The sequence below is a fragment of the Rhinoderma darwinii genome, chromosome 1 (assembly GCF_050947455.1).
Source record: "Rhinoderma darwinii isolate aRhiDar2 chromosome 1, aRhiDar2.hap1, whole genome shotgun sequence".
Lineage (NCBI taxonomy): Eukaryota > Metazoa > Chordata > Amphibia > Anura > Rhinodermatidae > Rhinoderma > Rhinoderma darwinii.
The window spans coordinates 134058025-134079875 of record NC_134687.1 but is presented as its reverse complement, the minus strand read 5'-3'; the positions used below and the strand labels follow the sequence as shown (position 1 = coordinate 134079875).

The following is a 21851-nucleotide window of genomic DNA, read 5'->3' as shown; positions in this document are numbered from 1 at the left end:
AACTACATCCCTCAGGGCATTTTAAGGGGTGTAGTGAGTAATTTGATCCCACATGTTTTTGTTATTAGAAAACCAGAGGATGGTGCAAAGTAAAAATTGCAATTTTCCACTGATATGCCATTTTAGTGCACATTATATTGTGACTGGACACACGGTGGGGTTCAGAAGTAAGGGAGCGCCATTTGACTTTTGGAGCGTGGATTTTGTTTGGTATTCATTTTGTTTGGGGTATTACTGGTATTTCAGTTTATAATGTGGTGGCATAGGTGGTGCCCGATCTTATCCGCTTTTGGAACACACTCTGCATCGCCATATTCTGAGAGGCAGAAATTTTTTAATTTTTTTTGCCAACGGAGCTGTGTGAGGGCTTTTTTTTTGCGGAACCATTTGTAGTTTATATTGGTACCATTTTCGGGTAGATGCGATTTTTTTATCACTTTTTATTACATTTTTTGGCAAGCAAGGTGAACAAAAGTCAGACAAAGTTTTTTAATCTTTTTTTTTTTTTTACAGTGTTCACCGTTGGCTATAAATGATAATTTTACTGTATTCTGCAGGTCGATACGATTACGGCAAAACCATATGTATATGTTTTTTTTATATTTTGCAGTGTTTACACAATAAAATCACTTTTTTTTTTGTCACCATATTCTGAGAGCCATAACTTTCTTATTTTTGCGTCGACAAGGGCTTGTTTTTTGTGGCATTTTGATCACTTTTTATTCTATGCTTTGGGGGGGGGGGGGGTGACTAAAAAATAGCAATTCCGGCATTGTTTTTTTTTTTCTCCGGCGTTCACTGTGCGGGAAAAATAACATTATGGTGGTTATACCATATATGTGTATCTTTTGAACGTTTACATTTTTTTCGTTTCACTGTAGACATTCAGATACTCATACTCTTAACTCAAGAGGTTAAAAATAATTGTGTTCATTGATTTACTCTTAAAAAGCCATAGTCCCAACTAATATATTAACAACAACAACAACAAAAAAAAAGGAGGGGGGATTTCATACACTTGGTATAAGTTTGAAATACTGGAGGATTTTTTTGGGGACAGCCTCTTTATTTATATCAGCTTTGCGGTCTTTCAGGTTGCTTTGTCACATTCTCCCTGCTCTGTTTCTGCCTGTATTGTGTTTTTCTCTGGCAGTGAGCTACAGGTGGACTACACCATATCAGACCTGTCCCTTCCTCCTTACTGGTACTTAATCAGACCCATTTTAATTTTTTCCATATAATAAAGGACAAAAAAGGCAGTTTATATTTTTTTTAACTTAGAACCTTTATTTTTACATTTTTGTGCAACATTTTTATAACTTTTTTAACTTTTTTTTTTCTTTCCCACTAGGGGACTTGGAGGCCTGCACCTCTGATCTGCATTCTACGTGACGGACATGGTACGTGGCAGACCAGGAGGCCACGGTTGGCCTCCGGTTGCTATAGAAACGATCGGCAACCCTGCGATCATATCGCGGCGATGCCGATTGGCTAGAAACCACTAAGATGCTGCAATCGGTTTTGATCAAAGCATCTAAGGGGTTAATGGCAGGGATCAGAGCTAGCTCCATTCACTGCTGTTACAGCAGGGTGTCAGCTGTAACATACAGCTGACATCCGCCGGCTGATTGCGCATGCTCCGCTTCTGAGCCCGCCACCATCTTTAATTTGCGGCCGGAAGCCTTTTAGGCCCCACCTCCGGGTGGGGCCTAGCAGGCCTCCGTAATTGTCAGACAGGAGTCCATAGTTAAGGGGTTAATGAGCTCTCTATTTTACTGCTGCAAACCTAGAAAAGGCAGAATAGCAACACTCTGCATTATGCATACAGAAAAGGTTCTGTATGAAACTCCCCTGACACTTACTTGTCTCTGGTAGAGGAGCTGTACTCTATCTCTTCCTTGACTCTATTGTATGAATCTATTGCCATTTTTCTGACCACTAACTCCCATTCATTGCAGCTGTTATAATGAACACACACCCTGCTGTACTGTCTATTTAGATAATAAAGGAAGGATGTGTGTGCCTTCAATATAGCAGCCCCCAGGAAACAGTTTCAATTAAAAAAATAACGAAAAAAACATTATTATTCTTCTATTTAATTAATGAAAATAAAATTAAAACACATGATACATTCCCTTCAAGGCATTAATAGTGTCTCATACTATTATAGAGGTATACGTTGATGCATATTTTGCATGAGTGCATTTGGAATTTGTGTCAAAAGGATATGGAAAACAGTGTTAAAAAGGGTTCATATGTTCTCCCCCCCACCCCCCCCCCCCCCTATGTTAGCTCTTTCTTTTTCTTTTTTCTTAAACTTCTTATTGAACATTTTTCCAAACAATTAAGTTTGTGGGGAAAACAGAAGGAAAGAAGGGAGGGGGAACAATGTACTACAATCAGCAGTCCAGAGGATCAGTTAGATTTCTAGTTAGCACAAATTACACATCATCAAGAAATTGACGTAACTGGCCAAGCAGGATAAATAGATTTGGGGGGGGGGGCGGGGAAGGGAGAGTGTTTAGCTCTCTTATTAATGAAAAATAAAAGCTTTTCATTTTCGATTCATTTTTTTTCACATTTTTAAATATCAATACATTGTATAGAGGAGAATGGGTAGGGGCATTTACGAAATTTTGCACAGGGCGTACAGTTCAGTGGGCACTGAAAAAGGGGAAGGGTGGACTTTTTTTTTAAACACAGAATTAAATATTCTTTCTATGTCTGAAAAGAAAAATAACAGCTTACTCCACCAAATTTCATATAATAGACCAAATTCTTCCGTAGTTTACCTCACTTCATAGAACTAAACAGACTGGTAATATGGTGTGCAAGACGGTTCCGTATTGCCCACTCTACACCGTGTTCCAAATTATTATGCACATTGGATTTAAGTGTCATAAACATTGAATTATTAGTTTTTCAATTAAATTCATGGATGGTATTGTGTCTTAGGGCTCTTTGGATCATTGTAATCAATCTCAGACACCTGTGATAATTAGTTTTCCAGGTGTGCCCAATCAAAGGAAAAATACTTAAGAAGGGCGTTCCACATTATTAAGCAGGCCACAGGTTTCAAGCAATATGGGAAAGAAAAAGGATCTCTCTGCTGCCGAAAAGCGTAAAATAGTGCAATACCTTGGACAAGGTATGAAAACATTGGATATTTCAAGAAAACTTAAGCGTGATCATCGTACTGTGAAAAGATTTGTGGCTGATTCAGAGCACAGACGGGTTCCTTCAGATAAAGGCATAATGAGGAAGGTTTCTGCCAGACAAATTAATAGGATTAGGAGAGGATTAGTAGAGCAGCTGCTAAAATGCCATTGCAAAGCAGCAAACAGGTATTTGAAGCCGCTGGTGCCTCTGGAGTCCCGCGAACCTCAAGGTGTAGGATCCTCCAGGGGTTTGCAAGTGTGCATAAAGCTATTATTCGGCCACCCCTAAACAATGCTCACAAGCAGAAACGGTTGCAGTGGGCTCAGAAATGCATGAAGACTAATTTTCAAAACGTGTGGTTTATTGATGAGTGCCGTGCAACCCTGGATGGTCCAGATGGATGGAGTAATGAATTGTTGGTGAATGGCCACCATGTCTCAACAAGGCAGCGACGTCAACAAGGAGGTGACAGAGTCATGTTTTGGGCTGGAATCATGGGGAGAGAGCTGGTAGGCCCCTTTAGGGTCCCTGACGGTGTGAAAATGACGTCTACAAAGTACGTAGAGTTTATGACTGACCACTTTCTTCCGTGGTACAAAAAGAAGAACCGTGGCTTCTGTAGCAAAATTATCTTCATGCATGACAATGCACCATCTCATGCTGCAAAGAATACCTCTGTGTCATTGGCTGCTATGGGCATAAAAGGAGAGAAACTCATGGTGTGGCCCCCATGTTCCCCTGACCTCAACCCTATTGAGAACCTTTGGAGCATCCTCAAGCAAAATATCTATGAGGGTGGGAGGCAGTTCACATCAAAACAGAAGCTCTGGGAGGCTATTCTGACATCCTGCAAAGATATTCAAGCATAAACTGTCCAAATACTCACAAATTCAATGGATGCAAGAATTGTGAAGGTGATATCAAAGAAGGGGTTCTATGTTAACATGTAACTTGGCCTGTTAAGTTTTTTTTATTGAAAGAGCTTTTGATTTCTGTAAATATGACCACCTGATGCTGCAAATTCAACAAATTACCATTTTAGTTCTCTTTACAACCTTTAAAATGTTTTGATCTCTGTTGTGCATAATAATTAGAAACAGTGCATTTTGAGTTTTTTACTTCTAAAAAAAATCTGTTATCATTAGGAGATTTGTTCAATAAAATTTGCATTATACTCCAACGATTGATGGCTTGAAGATTATACTGACTGTCATTTGCATCGACTATTTAGGAAAATCAGCGAAAAATAACATTTGCATAATAATTTGGAATGCAAACGCAAACGTTTTTGTACATGAGGCCATAATTTAAAATGTAGTTTTACATGTAATGTTTAAATTCAATATGAATGTGAAAATCCCTTAAAGAGAACCTTTCACCTGCCCATACATATGCAGCTGAGTGCACCATGTAATGGGGAGGGCTGCACAAATCCTGTGGCACTTTAATTTTCTTTCCTATACTCCGTTATTTAGATATCAGTGCCGCTATATTTGGTGCCCGATATTTAAATAACACCCTAAACTGTCAATGGGGCGTGTAATTGGCATGGGGGCATGTTACTATCACTGTGACACTGTCCATTGAGTTACGGACAGTGCCACAGCAAGAGCTGGAGAGAGGAGATCGTGGGCGCATGCGCAGCTCCACCGCCACCACTTGACAGAAGAGGAGAAGAACAATGTGAATTCTTCTTCTTCTACTCAGTTGCGACGGGAGTATTGTCAGCAGCAGCATAGGAAGAGATCACACAGTCTTGTCGTCCTTGTCTGGCGAGAGCGTGCACGTGCATGCGCAAATAGCTCCGACGCCGCTGCTGATGATTCCTACCATCACCACGGAGTAGAAGAAGAAGAAGAATTCACATTATTCTTCTCCTCTTCTATTCAGTGGAGGGGGCGGAGCCGAGCGTGCGGGAACACGCTTTCATCCCTCCAGCTCTTGCTGCGATACTGTCCGTAGCTGATTGGATAGAGTCGCAGTGATAGTAACAAGCCCCCTTGCCAATTACACGCCCCATTGACAGGATTATTTAAATATCGGGCGTCAAATATAACGGCACCGATATCTAAATAACGGAGAAGGATAGGAAGAAAATTTAAAGTGCTCCAGGATTTGTGCAGCCCTCCCCATTACATGCTGCACTCAGCTGCACATGCATAAGCAGATGAAACGTTCTCTTTAAGTAAAATGAAAAATTCAGTTCAGTGGGCACTGAAGGGGGGACTTTTTAACATATGTAATGTAATGATCAATTTTTTTATGCAGTCTGCTTAGAAAAATAGGCCATAATGCTAAACGTAAGTTTACATGTAAATGTACTTGATCACATTCAAGTATGAATGTGAAATTACTTTAAACAAAATTTTAAAAAAACTATGAATTGTGTAACCAATTAGTTTCTTTTTTATTATTTATAGAACATAATGTTGATTTGTATGTGAAAACCACAGGTAAGTCTCACCTTCTATAATAAATTATAGTATTTATACTCCGCATTGTACTCTTTTAGTTGTTAGGGCATATAAATAACAGAAGGGAAAGTCTCTAGACTCCTCTCTTCTCATCCTACTACCAGTCCTAGTGACCCTATCCCCTCAAACCTCATCCAGTCCCTCTCCCCGGCTGTCACCAGGCGACGTGATTGCGGGGTGCCGATGGTTTCAATGGCAGACTAAAGGAGGCTGGGATTAACATTGGGATTAACTGGGATTAAATATTGAAGTACATTGAATAAGTGATCGAACAATTGTTAGTAATTGAAATGTGATAAATTGATAATGATGTTTTGTAAATTAAAAAAAAGCAAAGTTTTTTTACAATTGGTTTGTCTTTGTTTCAATGTGATTCATTGCTGTATTTTTAACCTTGTATCAAAATATTTTGTGACTATTTTATTTATCTGCAGAACCAACAGTAAAATTTATTTTTAAAATGACTACATCAACAACTGCGGAAAAAAGTAAGTGCAAAGTTCAGATAATGTGCTCATCCGACCAAACATATGCCATGCATGTGCAACAGTACACCTTGTAGTATATATATTTTTAAATATACAGTTGTATTGAAAGAGTAGTTGACTCCAATGCACAATACAGTTGGGGCACCAGAATCATCACATACCGGTCAATCCTTTGCCAAAAAAGGCACAATTTTGGCATATGTTTGAATATTAAAGCCATTGAGAAAGTGCAATACAGACATGGTGTGAATTAAGCCTAATAGATGTAAGTAAAAAAAAGTCCATACAGGAGGAAGAGGATGTATTACAGCTAGTCCAAAGGAAAAGAGGAGCACGTGCCCATAAAAAAACAGTTAGATTCCAGTGCTTTTTTAAGGTTTCATATATAACCACTTAGGTTCCATGGTCAATAGCGACCGCGGCATCTAAGCCATTAGAAAGAGGGGTTTATGCCCCCTCCATTGTCTTTTCGCCCCCGCCCCCCTTCCTGCAACATGATCGCAGGGTGCCGATAGTTTTCATGGCAGCCTGGGGCCTTAATGGAGGCAGGGCTTAATAGGAGTTGGCAAATAGCACAATACACTGCAATACATAAGTATTTCAGTAATTTGAACAAGTGATCGAACAATTACAATAACATGTTTAAGTCCCCTAGTGGGACTACAATTTTTTAAAACAATAGCAAGCTCGATAACAGCTTGATCCGGCGTGTCAGAGACACGCAGGACCCGCTGACACTGAATCCGTCAGTGCTGCTGACCTGACGGATACAGGTTTCAGTGCTAGATACAGCAGCTCTGTATATAGAATACAAAGCAGCTGTATCTCAAAAAGTAAAAAATGTTTAGAATAAAAAGTAATTAGAAAGATGCACCAAACATACTGATTGATTTTTTTTTTTTTTAAAACAACGATATTAAAAGGTGTACAAAGTCTTTAACTCTCACACAATGACACATTAAAAGGCTTTTTTTTTATTACAAATCTTTTGTTTTTGTTTCAATGTGAGTCATTGGTGTATTTTTAACCTTGTATCAAAATATTGTGTGACTGTTTTGTTTGTCTTCAGGATCAACAGGAAGACAAAAGATTTCAATGACTACATCAACAACCGCGGAAAATAGTAAGTGTAAAGTTTAGATAATGTGCTCTTAATAAGGCTGAACCTGATCTCGCCAAACATATGCCCAGACATATGAAACTGTATGCCTATGCAAGTGTATACTGTGGTAAATGTTTTTTGAAAAAAATTACAAAATGACAGCAGCCCACACATATATGTAACGTGCCTTTTAAAAAGTTTGGCACAAATCACTGCATCTCCTCCTCTTCGACTGTCAAGGAATACGCCAGTCTTAGTAAATGTGGGCCAATAACTACTTACACATATATGCAAACTATCTACATATAAGCACACATACATATACACAACATTGTATGCACACAAGAACAGACGTACATACACACGTTCACTAACTACAGATGTACATGCACTCACTACATAGAAATACAGACATTTAGAAAAAAAAACGAAGTCTCCCTGTTCTGCTACGCTATTCTGGACAGTAGAATTGGTGCTGACATTAAGGCCAGGTTCACAAGTAGCGTAAATAATGCGGATTTTACGCAACGCATTTTTTGCTGAAAAATCCACTTCATATTACAGCAGCAGCAAATTGGATGAGATTTAAACAGATCTCATCCACACGCTGCGTAAAAAACCCACTGAAAAACGTTCATAAATTGACCTGCGTTGCAGTTTGTCAATGCTGCTCTTCTGTTGCAGGCTTTTCCCATTGAATTCAATAGTGAGACAAAACTCGCAAAACAAATATTAGATGTTGCGATTTTTGCTGCGAAAAACTTGCAATTCCGCTGCAAAGATCGCAACTCAGAGAAAAAAAAAAAGATTATACTTACCCAGAAATCTCTGCTCCTGTGTCCAGCCCGACGCATTGCCGTTGCTATGGGTAAGTATAGCCTTTTTTACGTGCTGTTTTCTGAAGCGGATATTTCACCCGAAAAACTGCACCACAATTTTGTGCGGTTTTTCGGCCAGAATTCCCTGCGGGTATCAGGGCGGATATGCTATGTACTTTTGCGCAGTGTATCCGCCCTGTGTGAACTTACCCTTATACCCCTCTAGGCAAATAGTACTTTAACCTCTCTCTGTTAGCTAGTTAGAGAAAATGCTTCATATAAAGATAGAACTTTCAATTTCCAAACTAAGCATTTCCTATTTAAAGTGCAGTTAATGGTATTGTCCGTTTTTATCAAATTAATGTTATTTTTTGTATAATTAAAAGAGATACAAATTTCCAATATCTTTTCTGTATTAATTTCCCCTTGGTTTTCAAGATCTCTGCTTGTTGCTGTTTAGTAGGAACATTCATTGTGTACTTTAAAGTGAATAAAATTCTATCCTGGTCATGTGATGGACACACAGGTCATGGGATCGTCAGAAGACACAGCTCTGATACACATACTGTAACTGTAATGAGCCGCGCACCTTCTTTATATACACAACATTTGAACTTAATTGATACACCAGTTACTACGTAATAAACTTTACTCCTTTGGTTAGAAATGTATTTTGCAAAGTATGCACCATTAGAAACATTGAAAGATACATGTACAACATAATAACACACTTTGTGTCACTTTTATGATAAAAAAGCACAAAGATCATTACGATCATTCAGGCCAAGTGGTCGTAGTGCTTCTGTTTAAAGAATAATTTCAGCCTGTTTTTGGAGCAGCACCTTATGTCTATAACCCCCAGAAATGGGTTGTTTTACATGAAGAATACCTGCACTTTGCATGCTCCGAGGATTGTTATCATACTTTTCCTGCATGTGTTGTATCAATCTTGGGCAGCCTTCTCCCATAGTCAGAGACCGTACATGTTCTCCAAACCTCTGGATGTGTACATCTTCTAAAAGACACTTCTGGTTTCCTTAAAGGGAATGTGTCGCTAGAACATTTTTTTTTTTTTTTAGTTAAACAGTTAGTGTATAAATTATTAAACATTGTTCTAATTTTTTTTGCCAGGAGAAAGGAGGGGATTGAACGTTCAAACCTCCTACACTGTGTGTCGCCATTTTCTGAGTGAATACACAGTGTAGTAGGCTTGCATACAGTGCTAATCACACAGTAAAACACGAACAAACACAGACATAACTTACCTGCTCCTGCCGCCGCTGCAACCTCCAGTCCTTCCGCTCCGTCTGCTCCCTCCGCTCCTAGTGCTTGCATCAGAACACATGTCCGGAAGCCGTGACCGGAAGTAGTAATCTTACTGTCCGGCCGCGGCTTCCGGTCCACAAGAAAATGGCGCGGGACGTCGTACGGCCGAAGACCTTCCATTTGGACTGCGTGGGAGCGGCGCATGCGCCGTTGCCACACAGACGGCGTACAGCATAGTGAATGGAATGGGTCCCGTTCGCATTCACTACGGGGCTGTATGTGCCGTATTCCATGTCTGTATGTGTCGTTAATCGACACATACAGAGATGAAAAAAAAAATGGCAGCCCCCATAGACAAGAAAAAGTTCAAAAATAAAAAAAAAGTAAAACACAAACACACAAATAAATTAATTTTTTTTAAATAAATCACTAAAAGCAAATTCCTTTAATGTAGTTTCTGAAAGTAGTGGATAGTTTTCAGTAATGTGCCAATTTTTTCCTAATACCATATAAAATTGCTCATGGGGCTATGTTGAGTTAAAAATTCTAAAAAAATTCTATGCAACACTGCACCCCTAGATGAATTCCTTCATCTGTAGTTTCAAAAATTGGGTCTTTGTGGGGAGTTTCTCATGTTTTGGCACCTCAAGGCTTCTAAAAACCTATAATGCTGCCTAGAAAACATCCTTATAAAAAGGAGGCCCCAAAATCCACAAGGTGCTCTGCTTTACCTCCACTTTGCTTTCATTTCTGTGAAAGGCCTGAATAATAGTAAGGATATGCTGGGGGTTGATGTTTCAGCCATTATCTCACTTCAGATTATACAGTAACTACAGTATTGATCAGTCATAGGGAGAATAAACATTAAGGCTATGTTCACACAGGGTATTTTGCCGAGTTTTTTGACGCGGAAACCGCGTCGCAAAACTCGGCAGAAACGGCCCGAGAACGCCTCCCATTGATTTCAATGGGAGGCGTCGGCGTCTTTTTCCCGCGAGCAGTAAAACTGCCTCGCGGGAAAAAGAAGCGACATGCCCTATCTTCGGGCGCTTCCGCCTCCGACCTCCCATTGACTTCAATGGGAGGCAGGAGAAAGCGTATATCTCGCTGTTTTGTGCCCGCGGCGCTCAATGGCCGCGGGCGAAAAACGGCGCGATAATTGCCGCGAAAATCGGCGTGCAGGGAGAGGAATATCTGCCTCAAAGTTCCAAACGGAATTTTGAGGCAGATATTCCTCCCCCAAAATACTCCGTGTGAACATAGCCTTACATTCAGAGACTAGAAAGATACTGGCACCACTGAATAATCAGAAAAATGGGGTGCTACAAATGTGCATAGAAACATACATTATCCGAATACATAGAGAAACACATTATTAATGTGCACACCCAATATAGTAAAGAGTTAATTTTTTATTTTTTCGATACAAAAGCAAACAAAAACATCTAGAACCAGACAAGGAACTGGTCCATGTACAATATGTCACCAGACCAACTGCAGAATTTACCCATGATTAGGATTATAGAGTATAAAAGGGTAAACATTTACATTGAGTAACTCGCAAGTGACTTCTTCTCTGATTGGAGTTGTTCTCTTTTCTTTTGTTCTCCAGCTGCTCAGATGTCTTCAGCACTTTGCTTTTCCAACACATACACATCCCTATACTAGCACAAAAACCTCATAGGGCCATACAGTGTGCCCCTAAATTTATAATATCACCATACACAGTGGCGGATTAAGTAAACCATGGGCCCTGGGCTTTTCCACAAGCTTGGGCCCCCTTCTCCACCACCGCCCTGTCACGTCATGTCTATATTAAACACCACCTTTCTGTGTGAGCATTGACAAATGAGTGCTACGATTCCCCTTGTCAAAGGGCTGTGTCCCTACACACTGACAGTCTCCAACCATCGCTGACAGTATCACACTGTGTAGGGACACATCCTCCTGACAAGGGGAATGGTAACATGCATTTGTCTATTAGTCCTGGGTACACAAAGACTTTATGTGGAATACAAGGATTTCCGATAACAGACATGTCAGGAGAGGTGACAGATAAATGCAATGACTCACAGGAGATGTCTTCACTGATGGGTCGTTCTCTTTTCTTCTCCATCTGACACAGACCGTTATGGCGACTTCTCCTGATGACTGCAGAGTTTCCTGATGAGAAACCTTTTCCCCTTGATTCTGTAGCCATTTTCAGCGTCTATAGCAACATAAAAATTCAGAAATAAACACCATAAATTGTCTTATACCCCAGACCCCTAAGCAAATTAAGACCCAGGCCCATACATTAACTCAAACCAATAAATTCAGTCCCCAAGAGGTAACTAAACTTTTAAAAAACATTTGGCGTGTCATAGTGAGAGTGATATGTCAGAAGTTTTGATTGATGGGGGTCCCAGCATTGAGACCACCACCGATCACTAAAAAAAAGCAGCAGGAGTGCTCGGGTGAGCGCTGTTCCACTTAATTTCTGACTGTCTTTTCTCGGCGCGGTGTACGGACTCATAGACTTTCTGTTGTGCCCATACACCGCATGCTCGGCTATCAGAGGAAAGACGATCAGAAACAAAGTGGCAAAGCACTCACCTGAGCGCTTCTGCCACTTTGTTTCAGCGATTGGTGGGGTCTCAGTGCCCGGACTCCCACCGATTAGAACATTTGACATGTCACTATGACATGTAATTTTTTTTAAAAAGTTTAGTTAGTTACCCTTTAAGCAGTCAGACACCCCTCCCCAGTGCATCTGACTGACTGCTGAGTGCCCTATGGGAGGGTCTAAGTGTCTGACACTTAGGGCGGATTTACACGAGCGTGTGCGTTTTGCGTATGCAAAAAATGCGGCGTTTTGCGCGCGCAAAAGGCACTTAACAGCTCCGTGTGTCATCACCATATGATGCGCGGCTGCGTGCCTTTCGCGCAGCCACCATCATTATGACACTCTGTATGTTTGTAGCACCTGTTGCTTTTCTCTTTGCAATCATAGTTATACTGCTGTTGAGCAAATCACGCACGTCCCAAGGGAGGTGCCTCCGTGTGGCATGTGTGATTTTCACGCACCCATTGACTTCAATGGGTGCGTGATGCGCAAAAAACGCAGAAATATAGGACATGTCGTCAGTCTTACGCAGCGGACTCACGCTGAGCAAAAATCACTGACAGTCTGCACTGCCCCATATACTTGCATAGGTCCGTGCGACGCGCGTGAAAAGCACGCGCGTTGCACAGACGTATTACACGTTAGTGTAAATCTGCCCTTATGGCTCTTGGGGGGGAAGCAGTTATTCCCCTATAGAACCCTGAACAGTCAATCAAACGCTCTGCCCCCCCCCCCCTGCAGTATAATAACTACTGAGGGCTCCATGGGGGAGATTATACTGCAGGGGGGGGTTCTGAGCATCTGACTTACAGCAGAGGGCTCTATGGGTGGGAAATTATTTTGCACACAAAAAATGTGAGATTAAACACCCTATATACAATTCACACTAACACCGCACACTATATATTCAAACCACACACTATATAGACTTACATTATAGACACTATAAACACAGCACACACTATATACACAGCACACACTATATACACTATATACACAGCACACACTATATACACAGCACACACTATATAGACTTACATTATGACACACACACACACACACACACACACACACACACACACACACACACACACACACACACACTATATAGACTTACATTATAGACACTATATACACAGCACACACTATATAGACTTACATTAACTAACACACACACACACACACACACACACACACACACTTACTTACCAGTCTCTTCCTCTGCGGTGCTTGTCTCTGGCAGCCTCCAGGACCTTAATCATGTGACTGTGACGTCATCACAGGTCCTTCACCCTCTAGTTTCAGTTTTGCCGTTATCAGGCAGCTGCTGGAGGTTTAGACAGGAGGGACAGTGTACAGCTACACAGAGGAGCAGACTGTCAGGGAGACTCCAGCACCTGCCCATCACAATCTCTAACAGTCTGCTCTCTACAGCTGATGTGCTGTGCCCCTGTTCCCTGGCCGCAATTGACTCCCCCTGCACATTCCCCCCCGCCTCTTCATCAGCACGTGGGACCGATGATCACTAGAATGGGGCAGCAGCAGCCCTGGAGAGTTTTGTTTCACTTGTGTGCGGTGTGGGAAGCTATGGGCCCCCTGCAAGCCTTGGGCCCCGGGCGACCGCCCGAAACGCCCATATGGGGATCCGCCACTGACCATACACCATATAGCGTCTCATTATAATAGCACCATACACTATGCCTCTGAATATACCTCCACACACTGTTTCTTTGAATATAATTATATATAGAGAGAGTGCAACACATTCGGCACATGGAATATAATCGTATAACACACTGCGCCGAGCACCGCACACAGTGCCCCATAAAATTAGTGTATGGTGCTATTATATTCAGGGCCGCAGTGTGTTGCACTATGCCTCTGAATTTGCCACTACACACTGTGCCCCCGAATATAATAGTGTCCTACATTCTGCACCGAGAATACAATCATATCAAACACTGTACCCGCAGAAAATAAGGCACCACACACAGTGCACAATAAAATTAGCACAGGTTGTGCCCCTGAAAACAGTACCAAAGGCTGTGCCCCATAAAAAAAAGCACCATACAAAGTCCAGCCTGTAGATAGTGTCACACTCAGGGCTTCTGTAGATAGTGTCACACTCAGGGCTTCTGCAGAGAGTGCCACACACAGTACCCATGTAGGGAGTGCCATCTATAGTGCCCTTTATAAAGTGTCACACGCAGTTCCACTGTAGATAGTGTCACACAGTGTCCCCTGTGGATAAGGTCACACACGGGCCCTGTACAGACTGTCACACACAGAGCCTCCTGTACATGGTGTCACACACTGTGCCCGTTTATAGTGTCACGCACTGTGCCCCTGTTTATAGTGTCACGCACTGTGCCCCTGTAGATAGTATCACACAGTGCTCATTGTAGTTAATGCCACACACACAGTGCCAGTGTAGATACTGTCACACAGTGCCACCTTTTTATAGTGTCACACACAGTGCTTCCTGTAGATAGTGCCCCACATAGTGCCCGCTGTATGCTGTTGCACGTAGAATATCTCACACACAGTTCCTCAATAGATAGTGCCACACACACAGTGCCCCATGTAGATAGTTCCACATGCAGTTCCCCCTGTTGACAGTGCCTCATTCTGTGACCCCTGTAGAGAGTGCCACATAATGTGCCCCCTATAGAGTGCCACACACAGTGTTACCTGGGAATAGTGTCATACACAGTGCACCCTGTAGATAGTGCAATCTGTAGATAGTGCCACACACAGTGACCTCAGCAGATGATATCCCCTGTAGATTGTATCACACACACTGCCCACTGTAGATCGTGTCCCCTGTAGTATCACAATGTCCCCTGTAGATAGTGCTACACACAGTGAACTTTGTATACAGTGCTTCACACAGAGCCCCCTGTAGATAGTATCACACACAGTGTCCCCTATATAGTGCCACATACAGTGCCCCAAGTAGATAATGCTCCCTGCAGATAGTATCACATAGTGCCCTCTGCAGATAGTGCCACACCCAATGCCCCCTGTTGATAGAATCACACACACAGTGCCCACTGTAGATAGATTTACACACAGTGTCCCAGGTAGATAGTGCCATACACAGGGAATTGATAATTCCCTTGCTCCTGCCAATGCTAATTAGACTATTCAATTGTATCTGTGTCCTATTGATGTAGATACAATTAGTAGCTGTAGTAGTTGTACATGTAAAATATATTTGATACATTTGAATGTTAATGAAAATGTGATTTGTGAAACCAATTAGTTTATGTTTTTCTAATTATTTATAGAACATACTGTTGATTCTTACTTGAGCACCACAGGTAAGTCTCGCCTTCTGTAATAAATGATTGTCTGTTATAAAATACCATGCAATATACTTGGCATTGTTGTCTTTTAGTCTTAAGGGCAAATAAAATAATATCACCATTGGCTAATGGCAACACAGAAAACATTAATCTGCGTTTCAGTTCTGATGAGTTTACTATGTATCAGTAAATGTATTTTAAAAGGAACTCAGTATCTGACCAACATATACAAAAAAAGTTAAAAAGACTTATTAGGCAAATGTAACAGAGTTAAAATATACATGTCCTATGTGACATATGCATGCAATATGCTGTATATCATTTAAGGTGCCTTTGCGCAGAGCAACTTTTTAAACCACGGACAATCGATTCATGGTTTAAAAAGACTTTCCAGAGAACTGTCATCGTCTGGTTCTCTAGCTCTCTAGAGAGCCGTATGCTAGGCAGAAATGTATTTTGTAAACCTAAATGTTGCTACAAGCAGCATTTACTGAATCTATTTTGTTACTTGCCTAATATGGATTTACCCCACATAGTGCCCACTAGTTATGGCTGCCAGTCTGTCTGTTAAGTAGACCTATCAGCAGTGTCAGACTGCGGTGCCAAGGACCCACCAGTGGAATTGATTCTGGGGGCCCAGCCTAGAGCTTCATATATATATTACGCTATGTTCACATCTGCAATGCATATCTGGTTAAAAAGTGCAAAAAAAAAAAATGATTGCAAAACCCTTTTGTTTTTTTTCAATGTCACCATTTGAGCGTTACATATAATTTACTGTTTACATTTGTTAAAAAATTTGGGGGGGGGGGATGATAAAACATTTTTTAACTCCGTTATTATTTTTGTATTTTTTTTCTTTTTACCGTATGCATTGTGCCGTATAAGTAAAACTATAACTTTTTTTCTACAGGTTATTATGGTTGTGGCGATACCAAATATGTCTAGTTTATTTCAAATTTTACTACCTTTGCACTTATAGGTGTAACTAGAGTCCTAAGGGCCCTAGGGCAAATTTTGCAACTGGGCCCCCATCCTCCCCCACTTTTTCTGCTGGCATTCCTATTCTTAAAGAGAACATAGCTAAAATATAATTTTCTATGTATGGTATTATACCTCTAAATTATAAAATCATAAAGTTACCAAATAATACCACTATATATATAAAAAAATATCACCATACTGAACAAAACCCAATATGCCAAGGCAAATATTACCAATGATACCACTATACAAGAGACCAATAATACCGCCATACTGTTGCTGAATAATACCTCCACACCATGGGCACATATTACAACTACTTAGTGACTAAATAAAACATATTGTAACTGAACAATACAACCACACCATGATCCCATATAGTGTCTGAATGTTACTGCCACAATGTTACTGAATAATACTCCCACACTATGACCACATAATACCCCCACAAATTTACTGAATAATACCACAATCCTTTTACTGAATAAAAACCACTATACAAAGACAAATATAAGGGCCTGTTCACATATGCTCAGATAGGGCATCTGTTGCAGATACGTCCGTAAATACCAAAAACAATTGAGCAGCATGCTGCGCTATTGCTTCCGGTAAAACCACGGATACCCGACAGAACCAATAAAAATCAGAGGTTTCCGTCGGGTGCCCATGGACCAGCACTTCCGGTATTTTCATTATTCTGCTACTCTGATGGAGCAGAACAACAGAAGGACCATTGCAGATGTGAACCTGCCCTCACCAATATAGAGTGACCATATAATTATAAATACCAGCTCTATACAAGTCCATTGCAGACCATATAGGTGAATACACTATAATTATATCAAGCAGTAATATAAAAAATAGACAGCACTCTGATCTCGGTGTACAAAGATAAATATAGGGATTTTAAATCCGCTCGTAAAAAATAGACAACACTCGTGTTTTGGCTCAAAACGTAAGTGTTGTCTATTTTTTATATTTCTGCTGGATGTTAATTTTGGGGTCAGTTAGATGGAGCCCCTACCAGACTTGCACTACGCATACTATTTGACTTTGGCATTGGATACTGTCCTTATTTCTACTTTGTACATTATATCAATTATATCAAGTGACTCACAGGTGATGGCTTCTCTGATTGGTATCTTTTACTTTCCTTCTCTTCCTCATTCGGCTCAGACCTCCATGATAACTTCTTGCAGCCACGACTCACCACCTATTCCCAACCTATACACAAACTCGCCATCCATAGTGCCCCAGATGGTAATAATGCCTATTTTGGTGCTCCATACATTATAGTGCCACACACAGTGCCTCCTGTAGATAGTGCCATGTGTAGATATTGTCACACACAGTACCCTCTCTAGATAGTATCTCCCGTAGTGTCCCACACAATGCCCCCTGTAGATAGTCTCACACACAGTATTCCCTATGTGGTGGCAAATACAGTTCCTTCTGTAGATAATGCCCCTGTAGATAATGTCACACAGTGCCCAGTGTAGATAGTGCCACACTCCGTGCCCCTTGCAGATAGCACCATGCACAGTGCCTCCTGTAAACGATAGTGCCACACACAGTGCCCCCTATGGAGTGCCACACACAGTGCCCCCTGTAGATAGTGCCACAAACTGTTAAAAATTAGAGTGCAGGGGGGACCAGCGGCAGCCTCATGGCACTGTATTCAGCGGCCCAGAATATGGTTTCATATTGTGCACTCTATTACCGGCCGAAAAGTACACGTTTGTGTACATGAGGCCATAAATGTAGCTGTTGTAGCTGTACATGTAAATAAATGTGATCAATTTTAATGTTAAGGAAACTATGATTTGTGAAACCAATTAGTTTATTGTTTTCTAATTATTTATAGAAAATAATGTTGATTCTTACGTGAACACCACAGGTAAGTCTTACCTTCTGTAATAAATGATTATCTTTTATAAAATACAATACAATACAATTTACTGGACATTTTAGTCTTTTAGTCTTTAGGGCAAAAAAAAAAATATCTACCATTGGCTAGTGGCAACACAGAAAACATCAATCTGAGTTTCATTTCTGACAAGTTTACTGCATATCAGAAGAAATGTATTCTCAATGGTAGTCTTTATCTGACCAACATATACAAAAAAAGTTCTTAGATTATTCATGACTTTTAGACAAATGTAACACAGGGTTAAAATATACATTCTATACATAAAATGTGCATACAATTATACAGTATGTAATTTAAGGTGCCTTTACACATAGCAAGTTTTTTAACTACTGACCACCGATCATTGAGTTCAATGAAGAACGGCTCAAATGCCCTGCACTTCTTTGCCGAGGCAGTCAATTTACGCGACGTCGTTTGACAGCTGTCAAACGACGACGCGTAAATTACAGGTCGTCTGCACAATACGTCGGCAAACCCATTCAAATGAATGGGCAGATGTTTGCCGACGTATTGTAGCCCTATTTTCAGGCGTAAAACGAGGCATAATACGCCTCGTTTACGCCTGAAAATAGGTCGTGTGAACCCAGCCTTAGAGGGTATATAAACCTTTATAGGCAATTTTTTTTTTCCATAAATCAATGTTTTATTTTAAACACGTTTTGAATTGGTTTTAGTAAAAAAAAATTACTTTTTGAGATACGGCATCTATGAATACTGGATATACAGAAGCTGTATGTTACCGTTAAAGCCAAATCCGTCAGGTCATCGGGACTGACGTCTTCGGTGAGCGCTGGTCCTGCGTGTCTCTGACACGCAGGATGCAGGTATTATCTATCACATCTAAGTCAATGAACTTAGATGTGATCGCTAATAGCTGGATAATAGGTGCTCTGCAGACCATATAAGTGAATACAGTACAGATATATTAAGTGACTCACAGGTGAATTGTTAACTTTCCTTTTCTTCATCATCCGGCCCGCCATGATGACTTCTTCCAGCCACGACTCCCCACCTTTTCCTAACCTTCTACACAAACGCACCATCCATAGTTCCCCAGACGATAATAATGCCCATTTTAGTGCCCCACACGGCAATAGTATCGCTTTAATGCTCCAAACAGTAAGGGTATGTTCACACGGCCAAATTTCAGACGTATACGAGGCGTATTTTGCCTCGTTTTACGTCTGGAAATACGTCTCAAATACGTCGTCAAACATCTGCCCATTACTTTCTATGGGTATAACGCTGTATTGTCCACACGACGCGTAATTTTACGCGTCGTACGGCAATTACGACACGTAAAATTACGCCTCGTAAAAAGAAGTGCAGGACACTTCTTTGGACGTTTTTGGAGCTGTTTTCTCATAGACTCCAATGAAAACAGCTCCAAAAACGGACGTAAAAAACGCAGCGAAAACGGCGTGAAAACGCCGCGAAAAATGCGAGTTGGTAAAAAAACGTCTGAAAAGCAGGGTCTGTTTTCCCTTGAAAACAGCTCTGGATTTTCAGACGTTTTTGTTGACTACGTGTGAACATACCCTAAGTGTCACAAAACGGTAAAAGTAACACCTCTATGCCCGAACAGTAATAGTAGTAATGTCATCCTCTGTGCTGCCATATAGTAGTTAGACCCCTCATATATTAGGCCCCCATACAGTTCTTAGGTATCCCATACAGTAATTAGACCTTTATAAAGTATTTAGGCCTATACAATAGTTAGACACACCCATATAGTAGTTAGGCACCCCCATATAGTAGTTAGATCCCCATACAGTAGTTTGGTCCCCCATATAGATGTTAGGCCCTCATACAGTAGTTAGGCCTCCAAACAGTAGTTAGGCCCTCATATGGAAGTAAGCCCCCCATACAGAAGTTTAGCCTTCCATCACAGCACCATACATGTACTCCAATATAGTAGTTAGACCACCATACAGTAGTTTAGTCTTCCATTACAGCATCGTACATGTACTCTAATATAGTAGTTAGGCCCGAATATATTAGTTAGCCTCCCATTTAGAAGTTAGGCAGCTATATAGAAGTTAGGTCCCCACATAGAAGTTAGGCCACCATACAGTAGTTAGGCCCCCATACAGTAGTTAGGTCTTCTATTACAGCGCCGTACATGTAATGTGGAGTATGGGAAAGACTCACCCACTGCACTGTACATATGACCTTCAGTGATTATTCACAGCATAATGGAGTTTTAAAAAATTAGTAACATAGTAATCCGAAGGCATTCAATTTGTTAAAGAAAGAAAGTCAAAAAGATAAAACATAAAAGTTTGATGAGGTTACTGTCCTATAAAAGTTCCAGAAAAACTTTTTGTAGCAGAAAGTGCTGAAACAAATAAAAGCAGTTCAGAGGCCCCAGAAATCTTATTATATAAACAATTCAAAAGTGTATTGACTTTAATTACTTGTCATTTTACTTTGCAGGTATCATAATTGGATGTGTTGTGGTGGTTCTTATTTTATTTATCATCTTACCTTTCATAGTCCTACTGAGAAAGAAAAAAGTAAGTGTAAATGGCATAAATCCAAGCAGAACATTTTAAAGACCGTAAATCCTCCTTAAAGGGGTTATCTTGTGAATCATTTACATACCAAAAGTCCTTTCATGCTGTTAGTAGCTGTCCCCCTTGCTGCTGTTGCTCATCTGTGCTGCTGGGGTAGGGGATCTGAGCAGAATCAGACTCCTTCCCCCTCTGGTAGCTGACAATATAGTCCCTTCCTACTTCCCATGCAGAAGTCGTCTTCTCAGCTATACTTCCATGCTACTGCAGAGGCTATGCTTCTTCCCTAAGGCCCTGTTCACACAGAGGTTTTTTTTTACTAGTTTTTTGGCGCGGAAACCGCTCCGCAAAACTCGTCAAAAACTGCCCGAAAATGCCTCCCACTGATTTCAATGGGAGGCGGACAAGTTTTTTTACCGCGAGCGGATAAACCGTGTCGCGGTAAATAGAAGAGACATGACCTATCTTCAATCAGTCAGAAAGGGTAAAAAAAACGCCTAGACGAGTGTTTTGACGAGTTTTTGTGAAACCACTGTGCAAAAAACGTCTGGAGCAGTTTTTGCAGGAGGAATTTTCCTCCTGCAAAAAACTCTGTGAACACAGCCTAACAAGCAGGGAAGAAAGCTATTTATAGTGACTGGTCTAATAAATGCCGATCCCAGTTGTGTGACCCGCACCTATATCAAGAATGGGGGTCGACCAACCCCGTTTCACCTGTTAAGGTGGCCGCTCACCTGGCAAAAGGGGGGTCGGGTAACTCGTTTCTTGATATAAGTGAAGGTCCCAGAGCTTGGACCGGCCTCTATCAGACATTTATAGCATATCCTGTGGCTATGCCATAAATGTCTAAGTTGGGAGTACACCTTTAAATAAACATTTTTTTAAATATAATAACCCCTTTTAAGGATTCGTATTACATATACATTATCTACTAAAATGGCACAACTTTTTTGATGAATTAATGCTAAAAAATAATTTATATGCCTCTAAATAGAAATCAAAGGTATACACGTGTCTATGGGTGCCGTAGTACAACACCATACAACTCAAACTTTGTATTATTAATGCAGCGATGGTATCTCCTTTCTTCCATCCCTATATTAGGGGATGACAGGTTTGTGCATTTTCTATAACAATTTCTGCTGGGTATTCTTACTCAGACATAGGGTATGTAATTAATGCCAAACATACCATAGAGGAAGCC

At 40.8% G+C, this 21851-nt stretch overlaps 1 protein-coding gene across 1 annotated transcript in view; it reads left to right on the top strand.

Moving 5' to 3' along the window:
* Window positions 1–21851, top strand: part of LOC142702217 (uncharacterized) — a 101135-nt gene that overhangs the window by 67945 nt on the left and 11339 nt on the right. Inside the window, exons 6-11 of the mRNA XM_075848199.1 lie at window positions 5580–5612; window positions 6068–6121; window positions 7191–7244; window positions 15203–15235; window positions 18069–18101; window positions 20571–20650. Of these exons, the coding sequence (XP_075704314.1) occupies window positions 5580–5612; window positions 6068–6121; window positions 7191–7244; window positions 15203–15235; window positions 18069–18101; window positions 20571–20650 (287 nt within the window). The remainder of the gene's footprint in view (window positions 1–5579; window positions 5613–6067; window positions 6122–7190; window positions 7245–15202; window positions 15236–18068; window positions 18102–20570; window positions 20651–21851) is intronic.